At 37.1% G+C, this 24,295-nt stretch overlaps 1 protein-coding gene and 1 long non-coding RNA gene across 2 annotated transcripts; both read right to left on the reverse strand.

Moving 5' to 3' along the window:
• Positions 1-3,897: 3,897 nt before the first annotated feature.
• On the reverse strand, positions 3,898-7,620 carry LOC120888483 (uncharacterized). The gene is made up of 4 exons (XR_005732153.2): positions 6,766-7,620; positions 6,485-6,632; positions 4,242-4,377; positions 3,898-4,109 (listed from the first exon to the last, which is right to left on the reverse strand). It is a non-coding gene; the product is annotated as an uncharacterized LOC120888483 (long non-coding RNA).
• A 3,715-nt stretch (positions 7,621-11,335) lies between these two features.
• Positions 11,336-16,752, reverse strand: Zxdb (zinc finger X-linked duplicated B). The gene has a single exon (XM_078034799.1). The coding sequence runs from the start codon at positions 16,656-16,658 to the stop codon at positions 14,193-14,195; it is 2,466 nt and encodes an 821-aa protein (XP_077890925.1). The 5' UTR covers positions 16,659-16,752; the 3' UTR covers positions 11,336-14,192.
• Positions 16,753-24,295: the final 7,543 nt, after the last annotated feature.

Below are 24,295 nucleotides of genomic sequence, written 5' to 3' on the forward strand. Positions count from 1 at the left end.
TTGAAGGTTATTCCTGCTGGGAATAGGGCGTTCCTGCTGCCTGAGTTCCAGTTGAGTTCTACTGGAATTCAGAAAGTATTTGGGATGTGAATTGTGCGGGCAGAACACAGATTTCCCCTGAACGTGTGTGGAGGGCCGTGTGAGTTCGGGAATAAAGAATTACTGTTTGAATCTACAAAGCTGTGAGTGGTTCGTGATCTTGTGCCCAGCCAAGACTGAGGCAAGTGTTCATGGTTATTCAGCATTTAACAAGGACCAGGAATGGTCTAATCAAAATATCAAATAAGCACAATTTTGCAAATAGTCTTGAAGGTCAAGGATTTGAATCAAAAGCAAAAAGAGAAAAAACAATAATAATTAAAATTGATTATGTGTCATGATGAAATATTATTCTACAATAGATGCACAAAAGTTTTAGAGTCATTCAAATTGATGTAAAGCCCTACATAGAAAAAGAAAAACATACTAAGGGAAATGAAGCAATATCTAAAAGGAAAGTTATGCCATGTTCAAAGACTGGAAGCCTCAATACTAAATCTCAAATAAAATCCAAGTAGTTTTGTTGTAAAAGTTGACAAGATTCTAAATGTACATGAAAAAAGACAGGGTCAATAATGACCAGAACAATATTACAGAAAAACAAAGTTATGAATTACCATATATCAGGAATTATTATAAAACTAAAGTATTTGAGACTATGTGGTACTAATGCAAGGACACACAATAGCACAGACCAGACAAACTAGCATAGACAGAGTTTAGCAGATATGGTATGCAAAACTTATTTATGACAAAATTATCACTACAGAACAATAAGGACAAGGTAGTATTTTAATAAATGGGGCTGGGAAAACCAGATATCCAAATGATGGAAAATGTATTTTGTTACAGCCTACCTAATTCAATTTTGAAAATCAATTCCAGGTGAATTATAGATAGAAATGTAAAAAATAAAACAAGTATATAAAAAGCAGTAATGCAGGAGAATATTTTTTATAGTTTTGTGGTTAGCAATAGTATTTTTAAAGACGCAATAAACACAAACCAAAATACAAAACATCGTAAAACTGAACTACATTAAAAATAAAATATATGTTCCCAAAATTTATAAGAAAGAAAGGAATAGGGTAATATCTTTGTCATATATCTAACTAATAAGTAATTTTAACCTGAATATACCTTTTAAAATACTCCTAAAAAGAAAGAAGAAAAAAATTTAAAACCTTCACCCACTTAGAAAACCGAAATGTGCAATAGAATCTTCCAAAAGGAGAAATTCAAAAATTGAAAAGTTATCATGGCGATTAGTCATCAGAAAAATGCAAATATAAAATGACAATAAAATATTACTAGACAACCAATCCTAATGGATAAAATTTTAAAAAAGATAAAAATATCAATGTTTGGCAAAGACAATGCGCAACTGAAATCTTCATATACATTTGCAAACCATTTTTAAAAAACTGTCACTAACTACTGCATCTGAATATATACTATCAAATTACTCTGCTATTCTACTCCTAAGTGCCTAACCTACAAAATTCCATATGACAATGCTTTCATTGCTATATAATTATTTGTAATAGCCAAAATCTAAAAATGCAAATGCCCATGGGCCTTTTAAAGTATATCATGTGATTCCATATTGAAATTCAAATGGATAAATTGCTATGCCCAATAACATGAATGCATATCACAAATATAATGCTGAATAAATGAAGCCAGGCACAGCATAATATTTCCCATGTGATTCAAATTATATAAATTAGAAAACTGATAAAAAGTAATATACAATATTAAAAATCATGCTAGTTTTAGAAAGCAGTGAGAATTTTTTTTTAAAGTATACAAAAAATTTACCTCAGGCTTATAGGATTTTTATTTCTTGTGCAAGGTGATAGTTGCATAATTTCACTTTTTATATTTCTGAAAATTCACTTATATTTGTGCACTCTTTGCATGTATGTTATTCTTTAATAATATACACAATTGAATATTATTCAGCCATAATAATAATTAAATCCTTTATTTGTATCAATAGGGATAGACTAGGAGGACATTAAGTTAAGTAAGCCAGGCATAAAAAGACAAATACAACATATTCTCACTTATATGTGGAAGCTAAAATTGATTTCATAGAAGTGAAGAGTAGAACATTATTCACTAGAGTTTAGGAGAATAGCAGAATGGAAGGAGGGAAGTTGGATAATTGTAAACAATGTATAGTTACACAGAAAGAATAAGAATAATGTTCAATAGCACAGTAGGGTGACTATATTTTATAAAAACTTATTATATATTTTATAAAGAACTAGAGGAGTTTGAAGGTTCCCAACAGAAATAAATTATATATGATTAAATATATGGAAATGCTAATTAATCATATATAATCATTACAGATTGCATGCATATATTAATTTTTCACACTGTATCCCATACATAATTATACCTATTACATCCTAAATACTTCTTGAAAAAATCAATAAACATTTAAAATATGCTGTAAATATGAAAAACCGTGAATTATGTAATTATTTGAGATAAAATTTTAAAATAAATAATGAAAACAAAGCTTTACAATGTTAGCATATACGAATTATCAGATTGCACACTAAATCTTAAATAAGTAAAACTTAAAAGTTGAGTTGGCACAGAAAGCAACAAAACAAAAAGCCAACCTATAGAATTTCAGAAAATCTGTAAAAACCACATATGTGATAAAAGGTTAAGATCCAAAATATATCAAGAATTCCCATAATCCAATAGGAAAACAAAGCAAACCAAACAAATAAACAAAAAACACAAACAGAAAACCACAAATTAGCCAAGAACAATGGCCCTCACTTATAATCCTGTCTACTCAGGTGGCTGCAGCTGGAGGACTGCCAAGTTCAAGGTTAGGCTGGGCAAGTTAGAAAGACCCTTTCTCAAAATATTTTTTTTAAAAGAGCTTCCAATAGAGCTCAGTGGTGGAACACTTATTTATCATACACAAGGCTTAGAATCAATCCCCAGAACTTCCCCTACCCTCCATGAACATAAAAATCCAATTTAAAAAGGGCAAATGAAGTGAACAGATGTTGTTCAAAATACGTATATAGATGGTCAAAAGATATGAAAGGTGTTCAACAACATTATTCATCAGGGATGGAAAGCAGTATGAAGGATCCTCAAAAAATGTAAAATGGAGTTATCATATGATCAAGCAATATCACTTCCAGGTATATGTTCAGAGGAATTTAAATCAGGAACCTAAAGAGATACCTACACTCCCATGTACATTGCAACATCATTCAAAGGGCCAAGACGTGGAGACAATATAAATGTCTATAGATAGATGAAATGATAAAGTTAATGTGGTATATATAAACAAAGGAATATCATTTAACCTTTAAAAAAAGCAAAATTCTGCTATTTGTGAAAACAGAATGAAACTTGAGGACATAATGCTAAATTAAATAAGTAAATAAAGTAATTGAATTACAAATAAATTCAATTACAAATAAAGTAATTCAATTACAAATAAAGTAATTCAGAAATACTATGTGATATCACTTATGGAAAATTTAAACTCATAGAAGCAGAGAGCATAATTGCATTTTTACAAAGGAGAGGAAAAGAAGTAGTATCCAAGGGTACAAATTTTCACTTATACAAGGTAAATAAGTCCTAGAGATCTATTGTACAGCAAAAGGCCTATAGTGAATAACACTATATTATACTCTTAAATTTTTATAAGAAAACAGGTCATCTGTTAAGTGTTCTTATCAGAAAATAATAATGATGTTGTACAAAATACCATGCACAAGTTACCAATCCCAGGGGAGGATTCCCAACACTGATGCACATTACATATTGGTATTAGAGTCAACAAGGAAAGCACAATATAGTCAAGTATTGGATGGAGTAATACTTTACTTACACAGAGAAGAGACAACAAGTTTGGCTTCAATCATGTGTGTGGGTTTCACATGGCTATCAGTCTCTTCTGGCAGCTGACAGGACAATTTGCCTAGGGCACACTCCTTACCTTAGAGAAAGGACATCATCCCTTTCCCAGGAAAGACAGATATGATATCACTATCTGCAGGTGCCATGTGATCCACACACTTTAAAAGATCAAAGAGACACATTAAGCTACAACAGAGGAAATTATCACACATGTGATAAGCCTAGCACAAGTCATCTGGATTTTTTATCCCTTAGTAAGGAAGTTTTCTAGGCCCAAGGTCTGTACTTACACGCATTTGTGGGAGTCAAAAAGACTGTGGGGGGCTGGGGATGTGGCTCAAGCGGTAGCACGCTTGCCTGGCATGCATGCGGCCCGGTTCTATCCTCAGCACCACATACAAACAAAGATGTTGTGTCCGCCGAAAACTAAAACATAAATTAAAAAAAAATTATCTCTCTTTTTAAAAAAAAAGACTGTGGGCATGAGACTGCCTTTCCCATAAAATAATATTAATAATAATAATAATTATAATAATTATTATTATTTTATTAAGAGGGAAGGAGGAAATTTTAAAAGTAAGTTACTGGTTTTAATAATCTTAGTCAAATATCCACTGTAATTGGAAAAGAAAAAACTCTAAAGAACATTTCTTTTCAAGCTCCATTTGTTTGGAATATCAAGTAAAATAATAAACACCTAATTTGACTATATTTTGGCATTTCATATGAAGAAACTAAATTAAGTAAATTTCTGTCTTTACTGTGTTATAATGTATTCTGATTGATTGCTTATATAGCCAGTATCAGGACAATAAATAATACTTCAATATTTTTATTTTATATATTTTTTAATATTTATTTTTAGTTGTAGTTGGATACCATACCTTTATTTTATTCATTTATTTTATGTGGTGCTGAGGATTGAACCCAGGACTTCACACATGGTAGTCGAGTGCTCTACTTCTAAGCCACAACCCCAGCCCTTATTTGATATCTTTATATTGTTAAGTGTACTAGCAAAATTCTAGAGAATATTCAAAAAGTGCCTCTATTCTTTCTGTCCAGATGCTGTTGATCAGAGTAAAAAAAATCCTATTGGATCAGATTCCTCTACAAAAGGAGGTATTTACATTACCTTTTAAATTAAAAGAACCATTGATTCCCAGACAAAAATATAAAAATTAAATAAAAATTTAAAAATTGGTGTTATTGTAAAATTATCTCTTTTTTGTATGTACAGAGCCTAGTACATACTAAGCAAGTGCTCTACCACTGAGCTACATCCCCATCCCATACTATATCCTTTTTCCAAACTTTGAGAAAAATTCATAATGCTTTTTACCTTGTCTTCTAAGGAACATATGAATGGAAAGTTAATTGGCTGAAATCCACATATTCACCATTGTGAAATATTTTTGTTGTGGTTAAAGAATATATAATGAATCATAGCATCTCTTTCTAAATAAAATATGAAATATAATATTCAAGGATTATATATTTTATATTTGGATTTCACAATTTAAATGCTATCAAATGCCTTTTTAAAATTTGCTTATTTATTTATTTGTTCTAATCAATTATACATGACAGCAGAATATGCTCTTTCATTCATTGTACACACAATGGAGCACTTCCTTATTTGGTAGAGTATTTGCCTTGCATGCAAAAGACCCTGGGTTCAATCCTCAGCAGCACACACACACACAAAAAAGTATATATACAATATTGTATATTATATTGTAATATTATATATTACAATTTATATATATACATATACATACATATTACATTATATATATATATATATATATATATATATATATAATGGCTTTTATAAAAATAAAACATAATACCCAGTAGCTATTTTTTTTAAAGTTTCAGTTGATGACTTTGTAATACATGGAATTTAAAAGTCTTCTACAGGTTGGGGATACAGCTCAGTTGATAGAGTGCCTATCTTGCATACACAAGGCCCTGGGTTCTAATCCCCAGCACCACAAAAATAAAAAAAATAAAAAAGTTAAAGTCTTCTATGTCTTTATTCAGTATTTAAGATTATATTTAGTAACAAACTTGATAAATATAAAGAGATAATTTTAAAACCACAAAATCATACACTTTTTTGTAACTTACCAAATTTCTCATTCCTCATTCATTATTTTTCAGGAGTTCTAGCATTGATCTGTGAATACTGGGGGAAGTTTTCTTAACTGACACCTTTTTCAAAGTAGCCAACATTCCAAAGCTACAATTAAAAATTTGAACTAAATAATGTTAACAAAGCCCTGATTTTATTTCTTCCAAGTTTTTCTATTATTATAAAATATGAAAATTGATGAAATTCCTGCTAAATTATAATAAAAATTAATAATGAGTTCCAAGAAGTACAAAATAGCATGTGAATTTAAGGGAAAAAATGCTAAATCTTCTTACAACTTGCAAGTGCTAAGACTTGATTTGAGTTGGTATTAACTAATGTTGGCACTTTCAACAGGAAAGTACTCATTGTGGCTGCACTAAAGCTGAAACTAACCTGGGATGAACTGTGGCTGCTCCATTCACTGGAATTTCCTTTAGGGCTTTCTGTTCTAGATGATTTCCAAACACATGTGTGGCCAGTTTCCTTCTGTCACATGAGCCGAATGTCATCATGAAATGATCTTCCTCCTCTATTTTGTAAACTAAATAGCAAAGTTAGTCTAGTTTAAACTAAATGAAGGGAAAGGAGGGGGAGATAGGAATAGGAAAGACAATGAAATGAATCGGACATAACTTTCTTATGTACAAATATGAATACACCATAGTGAATCTCACCATCATGTATATCCACAAGACTGGGATCCTAATTAAAATAACACATACTCCATTCTTGTATAAATGCATCAAAATGGATTTTACTGTCATGGATACCTAAAAAGAACAAATAAAAAATAAAACTTTAAAAAGAAAAAAAAGTAAATTGCTTCATTTTGATATAATGCTATAAAGAAATGAGATTTGAAATTCTGTTAATTTTGTTGCTTTTTTGTGATAGATTTACATGTGGGATATTTAAAATTTCTTATTAAATATTTGCCAGTATATAGATGGATCTGGAGACTATAATGCTAAGTGAAATAAGTCAATCCCCAATGAACCAAAGGTCAAATGTTTTGCTGATATGTGGAAGCTATAGCACAATAAAGGAGGGGGGAGTTGTTCAGTAGAATAGATGAAGGGTAATGAAGGGAAGGGAGCGGGGATAACAACAGGAAAGACAATAGAATGAATCTAATATAATTCTCCTAAGAACATACATGAAAATACCTAAGTGAATCCCTTCATTGTGTACAAGTATGAAGTCCTAATTAGAATAAGACATATTCCATGCTTGTATGATTTTATAAAAATAAATTATACTGTGATGTATAACCAAAAAGAATGAATTAAAATTGCATATTAAAGAAAGTTTTGCTTCCTTTCTTATAGCTAGTGTGTATAGATTTTAAGATTATCTTCAAAGTACTGTCATTATTTTTCCATAGTAGTAAATTTGGCAGTCATATTTTATAAGGACATAATGAATTTCACATACATAATGTAGGCTTTATGACATTTATAATTCCTTAAATGAGAGGTGTGAGTATAAATGTTCTATGATCACATTTAGGTAGAAAATTCATTAAATAAAAGACTGCAATTCAGAAAAAAATAAAATAAAGCCCATTTCATAATTGTTTTTCAATACTCTGCTAATTACAAACCTAATTCTCAGAAGCCTCTCGAAATTTCAGTTTTGAACACTTTTGTTCAAATATTTATAACTTAAGTGAAATTTCAGATTTTGATGAAATAAAATTTTTGATATTCTGTGTATTGCTTTCTTCTTATCAAATTTGTGTCTACACACAGAAATCTATACTCCTTATTCTGGAAAATCGGTGATATACACATTAGAACTCTGTTATATATTGGTTTTAATAATTTTCCATGTAGATCATATATTTGAACATAAGGACAATAACCATTATATAATATACTCTCTCTCTCTCTCTCTCTCTCTCTCTCTCTCTATATATATATATATATATATATATTTTAATGGGATAATGAATTGTACTTATGCATACTATCTCACAGTATCTCATATAAAAGGTACTCAATAAATAACTGCTGATTAGTGACTTATTAGACAAATATTTTAAAAAATGGTCTTAATGGACTTGAAGATTGTTGGTGTTTTTAGGTTTCCCTTAAAGTTTTATTGGGGGGGGGTACCAGGAATTGAACTCACGAAAACTTGACCACTGAGCCACATTACCACCCCTATTTTGTATTTTATTTAGAGACAGGGTCTCAGTGAGTTGCTTAACACCTCACTGGTGCTGAGGCTGGCTTTGAACTGGCGATCCTCCTGCCTCAGCCTCCCAAACCACTGGGGTTACAAGCATTTTGTTTTATTTTTAAATACTGAACTAAGATATTTTCTTTAGAAATATTGATAGCTTAGAGGATTTTGTACATTTTCAAATATAAGCAATTAACAATAATGAGGAATAATTTTAGTTGCTGATGTAGAATTCCTATCAAATGTACAAATATAGTGTAATTCCTGGAGAGTTATTTGCACTTATTCATTAATTTTTCACTTTTTTTGTTACCTTCCATCTAGATTTGTCTCAGTGAATGGAAAATACAAAATAGAAATGACTATGGTAGGAGTTCTTATGATTAGGTTCTCCTGGCATTACTTGGCTCATTATTTTCTCTAGTGGCAAAAGAGATTATGAGTAAGGAGCTCCAAGAAATCCGTTTCTCTAAAGATCAGGGGATATTGGACTTTTCACAATCCTAGTTACCTGCTCCAACTGAAACAAATACAGGTAAAATTCAGTCCTAGAATGCTTTCATGAAGAATTATAAGCGTCCCTTTATCATACATATCTTTGTGGGGGATTTTATCTTAAACATAATAGAATAGCCACTATTCTATTATGTAAAGGAAAAAGTTCTCAACAGATATGAGAGAGAGCATAGTCTGAGGAAGGAATGTTAAAACCAGAGAAGTGTGGTCCAATAAAAATATAAAGAATGTTTATACTTATAAAGTATATAAGTTTATACCTCTATAAGTATATAAACTTATATAATTTTGTTTTTCAAATAAAGAGCCATTTGTTTAATTTTAAATTTTCTAGTAGCCACATTTAAAAAGTTAAAAGAAACTAATTTTAGTGTTTTCTTTAAGCAAAATATTATTCATCATGTAATCAGTATTAAAATCCTAATGAGATATTTTAGCTTCTTGTACTATGCCTTTAAAATCTGGTTGTTATTTTAAATTCTTGGTACATCTCAATTTGTATGCCAAATTTTATATGGCTAAAGTAAAATTTAATCCTATCTAACAATAGAGTTATGTTTAACAGAAAAAAATGTTTTTATTTTGTTGCAGTTTTAAAACTAAAATTTATATTAATTAAATGAAGAATTCTGTCCCTCATTCTCACTAGCCATACTTCAAAGGTTTAACAGCCCAAATGACAAGTAAGTGCCACATTGGTCAGTACAGATTTAGATCATTGATGACAAGATGAAGAGGCCTCTGGTAATTTAAAAGGAAAAGAGAGGATCAGAAATGTGTATATAATTCTGGGTGTGTCTGAGGATGTCAAGAAACAGGAACTGATCATATGCTGTCTTCTAAAAAGTGAATAAATCACAATATTGGTAGCTTATGAAGGATAATTATGCTTTATCAATTATTATTTAACTGAAGCCACCATCTTTATATACTTATGAACAAAAGGACTCTTCCTTATTTCTCTAATTATATTAGTAAAAATATGATTATATAACCTCCATGGAAACCTAAGTTATCAGTCCTACTTTCTCTCTCATCTCTACTTATCTACTTACCTATCTATTTCCCTAATGAGCACCAAGTAATATCCCTCTTTAAGTATTGTAGATGTATAAAAAATCTGTGCCTTCCTTTTCAATTCCACTGACACTTCTGCAATCCTAGCTTCATTCTTCATCATATCACAAGTCAATTGCTACAAAAGCCATTTTACTCTCTCATTCCAGCCTTCCCAATAATCCTCATTGTACAATTTCATTAAATTTTCCTTTCTAAAACAAAATTTTCATGATATGACTCCTCTGTTAAAACATTCATTGACTCATCTGTGTTCACAATAAACAACATATTATTCTGTTGTTTTTTCTAACTTTCCATCATTTTGGTACCAATTTAAACTTTTTTCTTCAGCAGTTTAACATATTATTTTTCAATCTCCTCTTATCAATTGCAATTTCTTCAAAAATCATGGTTTTATATTACTGTTCTCATAGAAGCCTCAATATAATGTTGTATTTTGCACAATTAAGTTCAGTAAAGATTTATTTATGTGAATCTGCAGCTTACAAATTACCTTCTTATCTTTTTCCTGGATAGGAACATAAGTAGTTTAGATCACAGAGACAAATAAATTTCATAGTCTATCCATGATTCATGCTTACTACTCAAATCATTTTGTTATATTAATTATATTAATTGGTAAGATCACTAAGGCAAATATACTTTTAAACTCACAACCAACATAATAAAAACAACCCTTAGAAACAGACTTCTTTTTAAGCTATCATATAACTGTTTTTTAAACTGCAAAAAATTCTTAACAAACCAGTGCTTGAAAAGAAGCAAAAAGAAAAGAAATTAATATTAAAATCTACACCAAAATCAAAAGAATTGTTGGCAGCTTCATGCCACCAACAACAGATATTAAATGTCTTACCTTGAGAGCACAAAGTTGTTTTCTGTATTTTTTCTAGAAAAGGGTGTTGAAAGATAAATCGTTGGTTTGTTAATTTTGTTTTTTGAGGGTATAAGGGATAAACCCAGGGGCTCTCTACCATTCATCTATACTCCCAGGCCTCTTCATATTTATTTTGACACAGGGTCTGGCTAAGTTGCTTAGGCTGGCCTCAAACTTGCTGTCCTGCCTCAGCCTCCCAAGCAGCTTTGATTGCTGGTCTGCACCACTCTGTAAACCAAGATAAACAATTTGAACAAATTTCTTCAATAAAACCCATGGACAAATAAAATTTATTATCTTTAAGAAAAGTAGCATTTACAGGGCTGATGTTGTGGCTCAGTGGTAGTGTACTTGCCTAGTATGTGTGAGGCACTGGGTTTAAGCCTCAGCACCACATAAAGATAAATTAACAAAGCTATTATGTCCATATACAACTAAAAAATTTTTAAAAAGCAAATTATTTAAAAAATAAAAGTAGCACTTAATCTTTGAAAAATTCAAGGAATAAATAGGAAAGAATATAATTATGAATTATTAGAAGGAAGTTGATTTAGGGAGTTAAAAAATATAGTCACAGCATTAAATTTTCTTCATGTTTAACAATTTATTTGACTTTTATTATTTGTGTATTCATCTTAGTCCTTGACATACTCATTTGCTAGACATGAAAAATAGTGGTTATTTAAGAGGTTTTAATGAATAACATTTTTGAAATATCTCTTACGGGTACAAATATTTCCAAAGCAAAGAGAGAAAACTTTGAATGGGTGAACACAATGAAATTCCAAGCATTTCTCCAAGTTTTTTTTAAAGTATGTCTACTTTTTTTTCACTAAATGAATACAACCACTTATAAAATGTATGTGTGTTTGTGTGCACGCGTGCGTGTACTAGCACACACACAATATAGAAACATTTGATAGTGGCACATTTTTAGTGCACTTCCAAAGTGCTACAATAACTGTCATCCACAGACATCTACATGCAAACACTACTAAACTAGTACACCAGAGCAAATAAGACTTATTAGCAGAACTTCCTGGCAAAAACTTTTTTAAAAAATGGAAACAATGAAACAAAAATCAACTTCTCATCTGAACTGTATAGAAAATAACCTCCTTTAAGATCTGAATCATATATACACAAAGAATTATCTAAGCTCTGAAAATAACCTCTTACTGTACATATAGTACTGTAGTGTACACTTGGCAAATGAGAAAAAAACTGTAAGAAAATTTTCCATGAGGAGAATGTCTGAGGGATAGTGGCAAAAAGGAGATTTATTCATTAAAAAATATGAAAGAAAGGACTAGAATGCACAGTCATGGAAGTGGTGTGGGGAGGAAATAAGCAGATGGTAAAAGAAACTTTAAAGGAAAAGAGCAACAAGTTACAACACAGGAATGAATCATGAAAGTTGTATGGGTAGACAGGGAGAGGTGAAAAGAATGTCTCTTCCTTGTTTGAAGCTATATATAAAATTGTCAGTAATAGCCAAAAACCAGTCAGTATATGAATTGGTTAAACTATAATTTGAAACACAATACAGACTTTGCAACAACTACTTTACAGGGTTGCTTTAAATGACAAGACACAAGTTGTGAAGGTGTTCCACAAACTGCAAATTCTGTAAACATAGTTTACACAATATTCAGATCCAATCTTTCCTTTCCTCCAGCTCTTAGAAACCATAAACAATGAACTCCCCAGACCACAGTCCTCTGCTCCATTATCAGATTTTCATGGAACTGTAGGCTACAACAGTCACCTAGAAGCCTGACATCAAAAACAGCAAAGATGTTGACAAAATGATCGAATCCAGACATATGCAAATAAACATGTGAGCAATGTCTCTATTTCTGGCATTTCCCACAACAATTCTGGGGAGAAAAATCACTCAATACAAGGTATAGAATTTCCTCTTCCTACTTACCCTAAACAACATAAATTTTTATTGTCTGCACAAGAATAGGATTAATATCACATTTCTCCCTTATATCAGAAGAACTTGTAGAGTCAAACGATAATATAAATTCAACAAAATATGCCAAAATACATAGTATATTTACTTATATGTTGGGAACTGGAGCAGAAGAAAAGTCTAAGGTTGTTATGTGCATGCATTCATTGTATGATCAGTTAACAGCTAGAAAACTGAGGCTCAGTGATGCTATCTTATTCAAGACCACTTGTCCAATACCACAGAGCACAAACTGGAAACTGTTTCATGACAAAGACCTGGCTGGCAATTCCACAACACAAACTCCCATCAAGAAAAAAAGCTCAAGAAGATAAAAAGTGATAAAAGCCAACACATTTTTTACTTTTTTTCTTATTAGTTTTATTTCTAGTTAAGAAAATATTTTGGCATTTAATACTATTTCTTCTAAACTTTTGAAAGTACTTCAAGCAGCATTTCCTCTTCCCCTAATTGTTGGTAATTCTACAAGAACAATTCATCATATCAGAATCAAAATTATCATGAATTAATCCATTGATCATCAGCAGCTGATAGAATCACAAAAAGGGAGAAAACCAGACATTATGAATACCTAATAGAAGAACACAACATGACCCATGAAACATTCATGCCCCCAAATCATTTCAATCTGATCGAGTCTCATAGAGCTAACTACTAAACTGAAAAAAGAAACTAGAGAAAAGTGAACACTACCACAAGGATGTAATCAGCAAAACAGACTGAAGCAAGTTGTTGATATGAAATAAATTAATGATTCCAATGAATAAAATTGAAAGAAAAAGATTGTAGAAAGAGAACTATAGATGAACAACATACTTGAGACTTATCTAAATTCTAAATTATAAAAAAATAATAGAACAAGTAGTATTTATGAGAAAATTGAAAGTTGGAAAATGTGGCTGATATTTACTGATATTAAGGAATTACTGTTGATACTAAGGATGATGATGGATTTTTTTCAAAAGAGGCCTAAATCTTTAAACATATTAAATACTGATGAATAAATGAATTCATACCTGGAATTCTCACAAAATTAAGAATAAAAGAGCAGGAATGTGCAGGAATCAAATCATTCATAAGTTGAAATTGTTTGCAAAGTAAATTGATGCTCATTATAATATAACTTAATTATATAGATGCTTAAAAAATTAATATTATCATTGAAAGGTGTCCCAAACTTTTAAGAAAGCATACATTAAAAGGAATAAAAGCACTGAAAAGAGCTTAGAAACAATGCACTCAAAGCACATCATTTTATAAATAAGGAAATTAAGGCTCAGATAGGTTAAGTGACTTGCTCAGGGTCACAGAACTTGTCAGTTCCAGACTCAAGATCAGAATTTAAATCTCCAAGCTTGTAGTCCAGGGATGTGTTCTTCTGCAAACCCTTCAGTCCAGAAGACCCTCAAAGTTGAGTGTTAATAAAGTAAGCCACATGGCAAGTAACAAATAGAGTTGATTCATACCAAAAATGGGCTGCCAGTCACTGTGATAAGATCTGTTTCTTTCTGAGAACCATGGTTTCCTGCTGGATTGGGGAATCCAAACTGGGTTTCTTCCTCCTGTCCAAAGAAGTCGGAGTCAGGATGTACATTCCAATCCGCTTTGGTTGGTGTCAGTAGTTCTGAAACACTGTTTTCACAAAGGGTGCTTGAAGGAGTCAGAGCTTCTGTGTCGACTGTTAACTTATTGCTGGGTGTCAAAGTCTGGGGCTCTGGACTCGAGTTTTTCATTGCCAAAGAACCCAGAGACCCCAGTGGCCCCACGCTTACACTGGAGACATCATCCATATCTAAGGGACCCTGCTGAAAAGCAGCAGCTGTCGTTCCAAAAAAGAGAGAGGTATCCAGGCTCTGAGGAAGGTCACTGGTGGCCATCAAGGCCCGAGGGTCCACAGCCTGCCCTAGAGAATTATTATTGTTGGCAGGCAGATTCCCTGCCAGAGTGGAGCTCACAGAAGCCACATCAATAGTCAGGATTCCAGAATTGACCAATGCGGTGTCCAGCACTGCAGCAGAACTCTTGCCAGGCACATCAGAGAAGAAAGACACTATCTCTGCATCGCTGAGATCATTCTGTCCCTGGCTGGTAAGCTCACTGCTGGGCGTGAGAGAATTTGCAGCTTCGAGCTGAGCTAAGAGATCCTGGCCAAGGTTGTGCCTTTTGGCCATGTGGGTCTTCATGCTGTGCTTGGATGTGAAGAGTTTATTACAGGTGGAGACAGGGCAACGACTCTTCCAAGTCTCCACATCCTGCAGGTGTTTCTTGGAGTGAATGTAGAGACTACTACGAGCAGAAAACCTGGCACAGCAGCCTTCCACAGGACACACGAAAGGTTTTGTGCCCAGGTGGGTTATGCTGTGGCCTTTCAGATGCTCGGCCCTTGTGAAAGATTTCCCACAGCCTTCTACAGGGCACGTGAACCTCCGGTCATCATCATGCTTCCTTTTGTGCCTTAAGAGTTTGGACATGCTGGTGAAATTCCAGCCACAGCCCTCAAAGTCACAAAGGAAAGGTCTCTCGCCTGTGTGGCTCCGCAGGTGAATTTTCAGCCTACAAGCCTTGTCATACTGTTTACTGCAGCCAGGGAAAGAGCAGGCAAAGAGTTCCTGTTCCCTGAAATGGGCGCGGTTATGGGAAAACAGGGCACTCACGGTAATAAACGTCTTCTTGCAGCCGGAAAACGCACATTGGTAGGGCCTCTCTGGCTCGAAGTGGCTGCGCTGGTGGGCACTGAGCTTAGCCTGCGTGGGGAAGCTCTCCTCGCACACCTCACATTTGAAGGAGTTCTCCTGCTCATGGCCCTTCATGTGTGCTTTGAGGTTGTACACAGTGGTGAAGCTCTTTCCACAGCCCTCCACCGGGCAGCCGAAAGGCCTTAGTTTGTCATGCGACTGCAGGTGCCTCTTGAGCTTGTAAGACGTGGTGAAGGTCCAGCCGCAGCCGCCCAGGGGGCACTTGAAGGGCCTCTGACCCTGGCTGCTGCTGTGCGTCAGCAGGTGCACCTTCAGCTGGTGTTTCTTGGCGAAGGTTTGTCCGCACTGCGCCTCGGGGCACAGGTACAGCACCACGCCTGGGGCCGGGCCCAGCGGCCCGCGAGGGCTCTGGGCGGCGGCCCGGCCCTCAGCCTCCTCCTCAGGAGCCGGGGCCGGCGCAGGTTCCGCCGGCTCGGCCAGCAGGAGCTCAGGCGGCAGCTCTGGGCAGTCACCCAACTGCGCGGTGTGCGGGAACCCAGCTGGCGGCGGGGCAGTTAGACCCCCAGGCTGCGGGAAAGGCGCGACCCCCGGCTCCCAGGCCGGCAGCGGGGGCGTGGTCAGGGTGAGGACGCCGTTCTCAAAACGCAACAGCAGGTCCTGGTTATGGATAGTGATGGTGCCTGCGAAGGCCGCCCCGTGGCCCGGGCCTGAGGCTGGAGCCGGGATCGGGATCGGGACCGGGACCGGGACGCGGACGGGGACCGGGACCGGGGCCGGGCCCGGGGCCGCGGACAGGCAGCGGGGGCCCAGCGCAGGGCGGCCCGCGGGGTTCGCGCCGCTCTCGTCCCCCTGGGGCCCCAGGCCCGCTTCGGCCTCCTCCCTCCACACGGGCCCTTCGGCCTGATCGGTGCCCGAGGTCTCCACGTCGCCACCCACCGGGTCAAGCAGCACCAGGAAGAAGTCGTCGCCGCCGCCGCTCGGGTGATTCGGCCTCGGCGCCAACGGGCTCGGGCTTGGGCCCGGGCCCCGGCCCCGTGAGGCCCTGCGGGCCTCCTCGCTCCGCGGCACGGGCCCGCCATCTTGGGCCCCCCGGAGCAGTAGAAGGCGCCGCGCGGGGGCCTGACCAGCCGGCGGGTCAGGGCCTCGGTGGACCCCGCCGCCGCCCGCGGGGCAATAACCGCCGCTGCCCTGTCTTGTCCCGCGAGCCGGGAGCAGCCTCGGGATTTCCATCTCTGCGTCCGTGAGGCTCGGCTGGAACCGGAGCCGCGGCGGAGGCGCGACCCCGCCCCCTGCCGCGGGCCCGAACACGTTCCTGAGAGGGAAAAAAAAAAAAAAAAAGTGCAATGCGCAGAAAGTGGCCCTATCAGATATTAAAACGTATTTAACGCCACAGTGATTTAAATATTCTGGTACTGGGTTTCTGGAACAAATAGGAAGCCCAGACTCAGAGCCTGATGCGCATAAATAAGTTCCACAGTTTATATTAGTAAGTAATCAAGATGGTCTTTTGAGGTAATGAGGAAATGACAGCTCATTCAGTGTTGGTTCTAGAGTACCTAGGTTTCTATCCGATAAAAGCAACGTAAATCTGTACCACATTGTATATACCTAAATGAACACACCCCAACCTCTCCTGGCAATAAGCATGTTGCTTAATACGTTTTGTGGATTAAAAATTATTGACAGGCTGACTGGCTGGATGGATTGATGGACGAGAGAAAATTTCTGAGAAAATGAAGTATGTGTCACCATTAAATTACCACAGTGCTAGGATTTCTGTTGCAGATGCCCCTACTCAAACTTCTATACTCTGAATTATCTTAAGCAAGGTCTTGGGAAATATTTTCCACATAGGATTTTGTCAGAGAATAGAATAGGAGATGGGGCCAAAACACATTAGCACAATTCTGCTTAGAAATGCTAAGCCTGGAGAATGACACAATTTATGCTGGGATCTGGAAAACCTAATCTGCACCTGGGTTCTCCCTGTACAGTGCTCAACCTAAACCAACTCTTTGCCCTTCCATCATCAGTTACCATTATCACCATGATAAAGCTCATGTCCAATCTCACAACACAATGAAGATATTCTTTGGTTTACTCTAGTTTCTCCAGCACATGGATGCCTGTGGACTGACAGGAAATGCAGTAAACTGGGGTACCTGCTCTCATGGAAGTGTGGTTGCCCAGTCTTACTGTAATGACATGACCTTTGATGCCTCGTGATCTTATTAGTGATGATGATCCTCCAACTGATTTGCCATAGGCAGTTAACATAAATATAGGGTGAAATGTCTGGTAGGAGAAAGGTTTAGGGTGAGGATTAGGTATGGGGTACTTAGCATCTAAATAACCCTGGCCCCCCTCACCTTTGAGAGATAGAGGACACTTGCTGGTCTCCGGACTGGAAAAATCACATTTTCTTCATCCATAACAATTCAAACCCCATCAAGATTTATTTCTACAACCCATATTTTCCTTTCTGTTACATTTTTTCTTGGAGTAAGCATTTTTAAAATCTGAGCTATGTAAGACTGAATAAAACACACTGTAGGTTTAGATGATTTATACAAGTAACACCCATGTAAATCAGGAACCAGGTCAAGAAACGGATCATTGCCAGCCTTCCAGAACACAGCCACTTTATTCCTCCCAATCATAGCCCACATCGTCCCAGTGGATATATAGTCATTATCCTGATGTTGTGATAATCTTTTCAGTACTTTTCTTTATAGCTTTACCACTTTTGTATGCATCCCTAAACAATGCATTTTATATGAAGTTATGTAAATGTAATCACACTGCATGCTTCTTCTTTCAGCGTTTATTGTATGTTTTTTTTTTGTTTTCGTATGTAAGAGACCCATCCATGTTGTTCATAGCAGCTTCGGGTAAATCCTTTGTCTCCATTGTTGACTAGCGTTCCAGTCTGTGCTTATAAACTTAGTGATTGTGATGTGATTGTACCATCCCGTTCTACAATAAATGGACACTAGGGTCATTTCTAGTTCTTGGCTGTTATGTCTGTTCTTGTGCATTTCTCATGGAACACATGGGTAAAAGCCTCTCCGGAGTATACATCCCAGAATAGAATCACTGATCCATAGGATATACATATGTTCAGCTTTCCAAAGCAATGCCAAACTGTTTTCTGTAGTAGTTGTGCCAATTTTCAACCACACCAGCAGCCCATAGACATCCCTCTGGCCTATTTATTCACCTACACTAAATATTGCCAGCATTTAATCTTTGCCAACATGGCTGTGGACAATACCCCAAATATAATAAGCTTTATCACATTATCATGTTTATGAACCTTTGGGGTTTGCTTTTCTGTGGGAGGACTGGACCAAATTTAACTCTTTCCACAAAATTTCCTATGCATTATCCATTTTGTGCTTACTGATTTAATTTTACCGGTCCATAAGTGCGGCTGTGCTATTCCCTTGTGTGTGTGTGAGTGTGTGGGTGCATGTGTGTGTGTGTTCACTTGCTTTGGGCTCTGTTTTATTGAACAGAAAATCCTAGTTATGATACAGTCAAACTGATCATTCTTTTCTTCATGGTTAGTGATTCCACTTTTTTTTTTTTTTTTTTTTGGTACCAGGAATAATTGAACCTAGGGGTGTTTAACCACTGAGCCACATCCTCACCTATATATATAGAGAGAGATAGATATAGATAGATAGGAAGGAAGGAAGGAAGGAAGGAAGGAAGGGAGGGAGGGAGGGAGGGAGGGAGGGAGGGAGGGAGGGACAGGGTCTCACTAATTTAGGCCTTGCTAAATTGCTGAGACTGACTTTGAACTCACACAATCCTCCTGCCTCAGCCTCCCAAGCCCCTGGGATTACAGGCATGCTCCACTGTGCCCAGTTTAATACTATACTTTCTTAATATGTTTTAAGAGATTTTTTTCTGTTTTAAGCAACACTGGGCCAAAAATTATTTTCTGTATCGTCTTCTAAAATTTACATGGTTTTGCCTCTCACAGGCAGGTCTTAATCCACTTGCACTTGAAGTTTGTGTACGGTGGTGGTGAATAGGGTTCCTTTCATGTGGATATCCAGTTTTCTCAGTGAACTACTTGTTGAAAAGTCTTCCATTTTCTACCTGGTTTATGGTGCCATTAATTGAGTATCGACATAGGGTTGGGCTAATTCCTATACACTCTATTATGTGCCACGGACCTATTTAAGTATTTGAAATACAACACTAACTTAATTACCAAAGACCAATATTCAATCCTGGTATTTGGATAGAATGAGTCAATTTTACCTTGGTCTTCAAATGTACCTTATCTATTTGGGGTCCATTTCATTGTACCTAAGTTATCAATTCATCATGGAAAGTTGTAGGGCCGAGGGTCTCTCAGAGTGGGATTCTAACTAGGACTGTGTTGATATTTTAGATTTGACTACTTTTCAGTACTACATGTTTGGTTCCTGTCTAAGGCATATCTCTTCTTTTAATCATATCTCTTTGAAGCCATGCTTGATGGCACATGCCTGTAATCCCAGCAGCTGTGGAGGCTGAGGCAGGAGGACTGAGTTCAAAGCCAGCCTCAGCAACTTAGCAAGGCCCTGAGCAACTTAGTAAGACCCTGACTCAAAATATAACATTAAAAAAGTGGACTGATAATGTGGCTGACTAGTTAAACACCCCTGGGTTCAATCTCTGGTAATAATAACAATGATAATGATAATAATAATAATAATAATAATAATAATAATAATAATATATCTCTTTGAGTGTGACTATATTTTATAACATTTTTTCTGAACATGTGACATTTTATCCTAGGCATATCATATTTAGCAAATACTATCTTTGGATTTTTTGGTTTTTGAATGTTTTTATTAGAGTCTTCTAGTTATACATAATGTTGGGGTTCAATTAGACATTATCCTACATATGTAATACATAAGTTTCTACCCTTGAGTCCTCACTACTTCTGCTTTTCCTCTTCTTCTCCTTCCCCTGTTCCTCTCCTCTACTCTCCTGGTCTTCCTTTTATTTATTTGTAGATTTTTTCAATTGGTGTTTTATAGACTTACATAAAGGCGAACTTCAGTATGATGTAGTCATATATGTACATAGCATAATTTGGTCAATTTCACTTATTAAAATGTGTTGCTTAGAAATATATGATAGGCTTTCCTTTTTAATTTGTTCTTTTAGTTTTACATGACAGTAGAATGCATTTTAACATATCATGCATACAACCATTCTTGTGGTTGTTTACATGCTGTGAAGTTATACTGGTCGTGCATTCATATATGAACATAGAAAAGTTATGTCTGATTAATTCTACTATCTTTCCCATTCCCATCCTCCCTCCCTTCCTCCTATCCCCACCCCCCATCCAATCTGGTGAACCTACACTCCGCCCCCACCCCCACCGCATCTATTGTGAGTCAGCATCAGCATATCAGAGAGAGCATTCAGCCTTTATTTTTCTGTGATTGGCTTATTTCACTTAGCATGATAGCCTCCATATGTTAGGCTTTTCTACTTGACTTTTTATCCCACAAATTCCTAAGCTCCTTTATCGATTCCAATAAAACACTTGGAAAATTTTACATGCACATCCATAACATCGGCAAATAATGCCCATCTGTCTTTTTCCTTTCCTAACATTTTATTCTTTTTCTTCCTTTATTGGTCTCTCTGGGACCACTGCCTGCCCCACCCCAGGACTATTGGATAGAAGTAAATACAGTGGACATCCTTACTTGAAGCAGCTCTCAAAGAGAAAAATTTATACATATAATACATACATGGAGTATAACTTCCCATTCTTGTGGTTGTTTACGTGTTGTGAATTTATACTGGTCGTGTATTCATATATGAACATAGAAAAATTATTAACTCGTTGTTAAGAATGATATTTGCTATAGATGTTGTGTTCTGTAGCAATCTGGATCCAATCACAACATAGGAAGCTTACAGTCTGGACCAAGGAAGTCGAATACAAAAAAAAAAAAAAAAGAGCTATAAAACTATCATATAAGTTTTAATAAAAGATGGAAGAAAACACCATGTGGAGTTTTCTGGAGTAGGGGCTCCATAAGAAAGAAAATCTCAGAATGTGGGCAACTCCCCAAGACTGGAGTTCACACCTGATTGAAAAAGAATCTGCTGGATGGTGGAGAATTCCTCTGTTTTGCCAGTGCCAGAGGTGGAGTACAGAAGCGGAATTGGTGTATAGTCACAGAGCAACTCCCCAGAGCATTGTAGTATGGGGATGGTGCATAGCTGGTGACATGTATATGGGGATGTGCAGTAGGATTGAGGAGTCCTGGCTCAGTGAGAAGCCTGGAGTAAAAATGCCGTGTGGATAGTGGCTACAATTTGGTGGAGGTGGGGGCCGGGGGTGGAGGTGGGACCGGGATCTTGGTATCAAGAGTGCTGCAGTGATGGAAGGACCGCATAAAACTGAGTATGTGTGTGTGTGTTTGGGGGGGCGGTAAATATGTAGAGAGAAACTGTGGACAGGTGACTTGGAACACAGGGTGATCTTACCAAGAAAGCCACAAGAAACTTATCAACAGACCAAATCAGATCCACACAACTGCTGAGGGCCCATGTCTGTGACAGACCACCAAAAATATTCTCAAATCCACAACTGTGAAAGCCATTTATAAATCGTAGGAGGGCCAATTAGTTTCTCTTTCAGTATCCCACCAGTGCCCTCTACTAAGAAAGCATAGCATACTGCTCTTTGGTGTTGCTCTGAAGTAGAGATGCTTAAAGAATCCCTTCTTTATCAGAGAACATACACTGAAGGGTGAATTTGGAGCTGAGAGGCCCTAGGTTGCTGACTGGCTTCATAGCCTTCATCGGGTTAGAGGAGTTGCTTCTCTTTTTAGTTTGCTCAAACAGCCGGTGCCCTACCCAGTTGCTTACAAATGGAAGATTATCTACAACCCTGTTGCTTCTCCGGTAAAATAAAGACTAAAGCACTTTTTTAAGCCATTTCAGGACTTGTAGTTGACTCCTTAGAATTCTTGTTGGGCCCAGAATTCCATGGCCTATCCTGAGCTTGCCACACAACCCAGGCCCTGGCACAAATAGTTGTTTCCAGCTTAGAGCAGAGGGCCTGTGAGGGCTGCATTTTTATCCTACCCAAGGGTAGCCTGCTCCACCTGCTAGGAGAGCCTTGCTGTGTGATGAGATTGCCTCTTTCTCCATAAGTATGATTACCAAATATTCTCCTCAGGAATGAACCCTTGTATTCCCTAAATCCTGCTGTGATCTCCTGGTACTTGCACCTGAACTAAACAGGGAGAGAAGATCCTTGGATTTTATTTAAAAACCATGCTATCCATAGCCCTCTCCTAGCCATAGCTTCCCATGTCGGGCTTCAAAGTGTATAGACCTAACTCTATTGGCAATTGGAGTGTTTACACTGAACCTGTCTCATTTGGGTTTATGGTGAAAAATTGACAAATTTGATGGGACAAAAGAAGCACATGGGTTTTCCATCCCCCCCCCCCCCCCGGCAAATAATCCAATGACTAGTAATTGAAGTGGCAACATGTATTGAGAGGAAGGTACACTTTAATTGGAAAAAATATTTTTGTTTTGCTGGGCCAATATTTGAGAGATATCATGACATAGACCAAAGCCAGACTATTTTAATAGTTGTTAATCCTTTACGGTTCCTTCCTGGAACTGCCAACACATGCATACATTTATCCTTCAAATGCTGGTTCTGCCTGCAGCCCATTGCGACTATCCTGTCACTCTGGCAGTGGAGAGACAGAAATATAAAATCGGAAATTCTTCCACTAATCTTCAGGAGCATTCCTTTATGCCTGCTCCCTGGATAGCTGTCATCACTAGAAGTCCAATAAGCCATTGTCTCTTCCTATAAATTGCTTAGAACCAGGTTTAGTGGAAATGCACACATCCAATATGCATTTTCTGAGGGAAGGCTGCAAGGCTTTAGTTGCCTCTCCATGCAGAGGAAAGGGAGATTTGAGAGTTCCCCACGTGTCAGGGGCTGGATGGGAATAATTAAGCATTGCATCCTCCCACTGACAACCTGAATGATCCTTGACTGGTTATTGCTGAATCCACACATAAGAGGATAATTGGAGGTGTGGACAGCATAAAGGTGCAATTCTTGCTCACTGTGTCCCTCACCCCCGTGTTTCTCTGACAGCGGATGCATAGCTAGAGCCAAAGTTTGCTAGCTCCTGAAGATTCAAATAGTCGAGGATCAAGGAAGCGAGATGGAGAAATTGAAGTTCCCCTTGTGTGAATCTGTGAAGGAAAGGAGTCAGACAACAAAGTACAGAGTATATTTCAAGGAGAGAAAGGGAGAAAAAGCTCTGAGAACCAATAAAGAAGTGAAGGGAGGGCTGGGGATGTGGCTCAAGCGGTAGCGCCCTCGCCTGGCATGCGTGCGGCCGGGGTTCGATCCTCAGCACCACATACCAACAAAGATGTTGTGTCTGCCGAGAACTAAAAAATAAATATTAAAAATTCTCTCTCTCTCTCTCTCTCTCTCTCTCTCTCTCTCTCTCTCTCTCTCTCCTCTCTCACTCTCTCTTTTTTTTAAAAAAAAGAAGTGAAGGGAAATCTTAACAGCTCAAAGATTCATAAAGGCAATGCAGAGGAAAGCATAATGCAAGTCTCAACAATGGGGTTCCCCAACAAAGGGATGAAAACCAGACACCAGAAGCGTAACATAAGCCTGAGAGTGCATACAACCTGGACAATAACAATGTACTGGAAACCCTAAATGCAGGACAAATCCACACTTCACACAAACTATAAAACCAGTTCAAGTATTTGATCTGAGGGTGTCTCCTACTGCACAGCAAGCTAACTTTAGGGAAGAAAGTCAATATATAGCTCAG

This window comes from Ictidomys tridecemlineatus, chromosome X (genome assembly GCF_052094955.1).
Source record: "Ictidomys tridecemlineatus isolate mIctTri1 chromosome X, mIctTri1.hap1, whole genome shotgun sequence".
NCBI lineage: Eukaryota > Metazoa > Chordata > Mammalia > Rodentia > Sciuridae > Ictidomys > Ictidomys tridecemlineatus.